This window comes from Hemiscyllium ocellatum, chromosome 7, assembly GCF_020745735.1.
Source record: "Hemiscyllium ocellatum isolate sHemOce1 chromosome 7, sHemOce1.pat.X.cur, whole genome shotgun sequence".
Lineage (NCBI taxonomy): Eukaryota > Metazoa > Chordata > Chondrichthyes > Orectolobiformes > Hemiscylliidae > Hemiscyllium > Hemiscyllium ocellatum.
In genome coordinates, this window is record NC_083407.1 from 52,274,624 (window position 1) to 52,280,193 (window position 5,570).

The window sequence follows — 5,570 nt, forward strand, 5'->3', positions numbered from 1 at the left end:
ATTTGCAAAACTATTCTCAATTGGTTTTGTGAATTATTTACTTCTCAAAGTTATACTATTATATTACTTTTGAAATGCTTGGTTCAAGTCTGTACCTTACTATGCCCTATTGTAAACAGGTATGGATTCTATTATCAAAAGGATTGCTTTACTTGCAGTCCCCCTCTTTGTAGCAGACTTACCGGCAATAAGGTTCTATTTACTTGGTTTATTTGGTTAATCCCATGTTCTGTCCCTTGGATGTTTGTTTAATTGATCTTTCTTATCTAGTTTGTTAAGCAGTCTTATAATGCCACTTTCTGTCTTTCACGTCTGTTCTAATTTTTGTATTAATGAAAATTGGAGTCTCACATTTCCTGTGCCTATTTCTGTTATGCTGTTTTTAATTAAATTGGTCAAATTACTTTCACAAGTTTGAGAGAATGGGGAATAAAGGAAAGTGGTAATAAGGCAGACACACAAGATTAGGGCAACTGTTCATGTAGAATATAAATAGAAAGATGGATAGTTGGGATTAGTAATCTGTTTCTGTGTTATAATTCCTACATAACTCAATAAAATTTTTAACAGTTTTCTGTGAACCTTTCTGAAACCTTTACTCATACTTTAGCTTATTGGTTGTATAAATTGGTGAAAGCAGAAATATGCAATCTATACTTAAATTCTGCAGGAGAATAAAATGAAAGCTGTTGGTTCCGTTGCCATTTTGCTGCTTTTGATACTAGTGCAAAACAGTTGTCAAAATCCAGTGAAGGACACAGAAGAAACATCCAGGTAGGAAATAAACCACAAAATTGAACTGTGACAGTTAATATGTTTACATACATTGCAAACTTGCTGAATATTCTCTTCTTTAAATTGAACATTGTAGTAAATTGACCATAATTACAAATCTGAAAAATGTGTTGCTGGAAAAGTGCAACGGGTCAGGCAGCATCCAAGGAGCAGGAGAATTGATGTTTCGGGCATAAGCCCTTCTTCAGGAATGAGGAAGGCGTGCCAAGCAGGCTAAGACAAATCTCATACTACAGTTCATTATATCCATGTAAATTGCATTCCACAAGTTGACCACCTGTTCAGAAAGTCAAGCACATTTTCACTACAGAATATATAAAATAGAAAATATACATCCACTAAAAGCTAAGTTTCATTATTGTTGTATATTATTGCTCAGATGGTTGTTGATAACCCCACTGTTGTTGCAATGTAAGAAGTAAAGTTATGCATATCACATATCCACTATTGTTCTGAGTTTTCAATCATTCAGGCAGCAGTTAAAGTAAGTATAAGTTTAGCAACGCTAAAACAACAAGGTCTGGGATACTTGTCTCTAAGCCTGGTAATCTAACGGATAAGAAGCCAAGTAACTCTCTGCTTTTTGAGCTTATATAATTTACTCATCTTCCTTATTGATTTTTGTATGTTGAAGGCTTGTCTATTATTTATGTTGCTTTATTAATGGATAGCTGGAACAATATCTGTTTGCACTGATAGCTTAAGAACTGTATGTATTAATGAGGTCAGAGATTTGAAAATTATGGGCCTAATGCTTCCTTAGTATTTGGCTGAAATCAGCAAATCCAGCACTTTTTCACGACATTACATTCAGCATAAATCAAATTTATGAAATCTTTAACAGTAGTTTAAGAAACATACTGCTGGAAAATCACCCGCACCCTAAACTGACCAAGCATATAATCTAAGTAATGAGTTCGACAGGCTTCTGCTGACCCTATCCCTGATGTACAATTAATAGAAACTCTTAAAATGACGTACCTATTTAGGCGTAAAGGCATGAGTAGGCATGTTTCTAATTTACTAAAAAATTGTCTAATGCACACCAATGAAACTAGCATAATTTCCCAAAAAAATGTTAATGACTTAAAATTGGTGCATTAACTACTTGGTCTTACTAAAATGCCTATTTTTGTGGTAAACTAATTTTTAGCTAAACCACTACAACTACAGCTGATTACCACTCTTAAATAGATTAATGAACACTTCTTAATGCAAAGAAAATTCAAAACTATTCTGTCCAATTGCACCTGGTTCATAGGAAATTTTACATTTGTGATGATGTAAGTATGTTTGAATGTAAATATAAGCCCTAACTTAAGGAAACCAGTACAACTTGAAACACAATTTACATTGTGATTGCTTTGTATATTCAAAAACATGCTATTCCAATATGGCACCCAAACCGAACACAGCGAAATTTTGCAAATACAAAGTTAAATAAATGATTATTCTTATTCTTTTTGTAGTGTTGTTAAGGTAGGAATATTAATTTTAAAATAAGCTTCTCCAGTTAAACAGATGTAGTAACATACAACTATGCATTTCAAACAGTACATTGGAAAAACAATCGATCCCATTGGAGGATGTGAAACGGCACTCTGAAGGCACATTCACCAGTGATTACAGTAAATACATGGATAATAGACGTGCTAAGGACTTCGTACAATGGCTGATGAGCACAAAACGGAATGGGTAAACTATTTTCTATAAAGATTTCTCAAGACTTACATTGAAAAATGCTTTCATTTTCTAATCTCTTGGATGAAAACAGTTCCTTCAGATTTCTGTCAGTACTCTTAAACTCTAAAGTTTTGAATGTGCATCTTTTATTTTATTTACTCACGGGACATGGGCATCACTGGCTAAGCTACCTTTTCCGTCCATCCCTAATCGTCCAGAGGACAGTTAAGATTCAATCACATTGCTGTGGGTCTGGAGTCATATGTAGCCCAGACCAAGTAAGAATGGCAGACCTCCTTCCCTAAAGGACACTAGTGAACCAGATGGGTTGTTCTGCAAAACGAAAATGATTGTGTGGCCAACATTGATGGAAATAATTCTAAGGAATGGAATTCCAGATTTTTATTGAATTCAAATTCCACCGTCTGCCTTGGCAGGAATTGAAACTAGGCCCTGAAAACATTCACTGAGTTTCTGAAATAATAGCTTAGTGATTATACCAATTAGTCATTGCCATCTCATATCCTTTGTAATTGAAATCTGATCCACACCGAACAGTTTTACTAGATCAATTTCATTGATTTCCTTAAATATCTTGGAAACTCCAAGATATCTTTTGATATGTTATCTTTTTTTACAAAGTTAGATAACATTAATTCAGCTTCCATGATAATTTAAAATTCTAATATTCGGAAGTGTTCAATTTTCCTGCCTCTGCAGTTATCTAAGGAAGAAGTATACCTGATATTTCCTGTTTGTTCTCTCCATATATGCTGCCTGAAATGCACAATGTGTACAGCATTTGCTACTTTTGTTTTACAATGTCCAACTTCTGAAATTCATTGTTTGCTTTCTTCTTTGCACTCAATGCACATAAAATTTAATACTTCTATTATTTTTTGAAAAGCAAAGCTACACATTGGAATGTAAACTTCAGAATTATCAATCCTAAGCACTTCAATCTTCTGCAGTTTCATTAGCCCTTTCTCAGTAATATTTCACTATTGTACGTCTTGGTATCTGGCATTAGTAACGGAGTTAGCCAAAAGATTTGTATTACTAATGATCAACTTTATTAATGGAAGTCAGCTTTTAAAATATTCTCCTTATAATTGTAAAGACTTGAAAAGCTCTTGTTCATGATTTCTGTCTGATATAAGTCAATTTTCCACTTACTGCTAGTTAACCCTGTGATATTAATATTACACATCTAATTCAGCGTCAAGGGGCCAATTAGAGCTATGCTTACTTATTTAATTTGCAACAATCACACTTTGGAAACTACAAATATGATATCATTTATTAGGAAAGAAAGTCTGTCGTGTTACTTATACGATTTAATTTACATTTAACAGGGACAAAACCAAGAGGCATGCTGAAGGAACTTACACAAGCGATGTAGATTCTCTTTCTGACTACTTCAAAGCAAAACGCTTTGTTGATTCACTTAAAAGTTACAGCAAGCGTCAAAGTGGGTAAGCTACACAGACATTCAAGATTCAACGATTTAATCTTGTAAAAATGAAACATTTAGCTCAGAGAAAGGTGCTGCTTTCACTCATCATCCTTATTGGTAAATCACTACACAACAATTAACTTCCATTATCATGGCATGTGATAGATTATGGTACATGTAAGTTGTAACCATGTAAAAGTTTATGCATTATTAATTTTAGTATGTCAGGATGTCAATGATTAACATAAAGTTTAGTGTTAACAAAATTTATATGACATGCTAACATTACTGTAGATATTCTGGATTATATAAAGAGAAATGCTGTTGACATTTAGCAGGGGCATTTCCAAGAGACATGTTGAACCGACCAGACACACAGAAAGAAGTTACGCTAATGATATAAGATCTTACCTAGAGGAGAAGGCAGCAAAAGACTTTATTAACTGGCTAGTAAAGGGACGTGGCAGAAGAGAGTGAGTGTTTCAAATGATTCTCAATTAGCTATTTTTTTACTGAGCACTTGCACCATTGTTTAGTAATTATGTTTGAAACATGTTATACCAGATATATTGAATAGAAGCAGTAATCACTTTTCAATTACTTTGTAAATAATGTATCTTCATTTATGCCTCCAAGTAAATTGCCAATAGTGTGGTTTCATTGTTAAGTAGGAGATATCATCATGAATTATCATCATGAAATCATTAGAACAATTATTACTTACAGATTAAAATATGATGAAGCAGGAATTGTATTGCATAATTTAAGTTATTGTTGCTCTTATGCTACTGGCTATGCTGCTGATCTAAGTTTGCATTATTATGACTAAAAGGCTATTCATTTCATGAGAGCTAAACGATTTTTTGTCCAATTGATTATTTGAGTTCTAAAGGTTTTTCTATATCTTTAGATTTTCAGAAGATGAAATTTTGAATGAAGTGATTCCTGATGAATTGGACAGAAGACATGCTGATGGTACCTTCACCAGTGAAATTAATATTGTTTTGGACACCATTGCTGCCAAGGAGTTTTTGAACTGGCTCTTAAACTCCAAAACTGTTGAAGCAAGGTAAGAAGTAAGAAACTACTGGAAACCAGATCCAATAAATGTACAACAAATACTCAATAGGTCCACCAACTTTGTTTTTCAGTCATGTGATTCCAATGGGTTAGCCAATAAGATCATATTGCACATAATATAAGGCAGTTCTCTCACATGAGCTATCTGTTAACCAGTAGTCTAGGAAAAAGAAACTGGAAGCATTACGTGACATTTAGGATAGTTTTGTGCTTCACTTTACATGGTACTAATTTTCACTTCCACTCCTTGGAAGGTAAACTGACAGAACACATATTGCTAGTTGCTGAATGCACAAAAATGTAATATCCTTTGATTTCAATTTGAAAGGTTAAAATCATCTCATTAAAATTGAATAGATGCTGCTTGTGAAAGAGACCCCTTAATACTTCCTTCTTTTAAAACTTGCAATGCTTTTATCAGTTAATGTGTAATGCCAAAATTTTATGACTGTTGAAATGAACAAAATGCAATACCAAATTTGTAATCTGACATCATGATTATTGTTGCAGCAATTACCTATGCTCAGGGTTACTGAGTTTTAAGAGGTTACTACCA

The 5,570-nt window shown here is 33.5% G+C and overlaps 1 protein-coding gene across 1 annotated transcript; it reads left to right on the forward strand.

The window, feature by feature from the left end:
* The first annotated feature begins 679 nt into the window (after nucleotides 1–679).
* Nucleotides 680–5,007, forward strand: gcgb (glucagon b). The gene is made up of 4 exons (XM_060827882.1): nucleotides 680–774; nucleotides 2,323–2,490; nucleotides 4,270–4,407; nucleotides 4,845–5,007. Exons 1-4 carry the CDS (start codon nucleotides 680–682, stop codon nucleotides 5,005–5,007), a joined length of 564 nt encoding a protein of 187 aa, XP_060683865.1.
* Nucleotides 5,008–5,570: the final 563 nt, after the last annotated feature.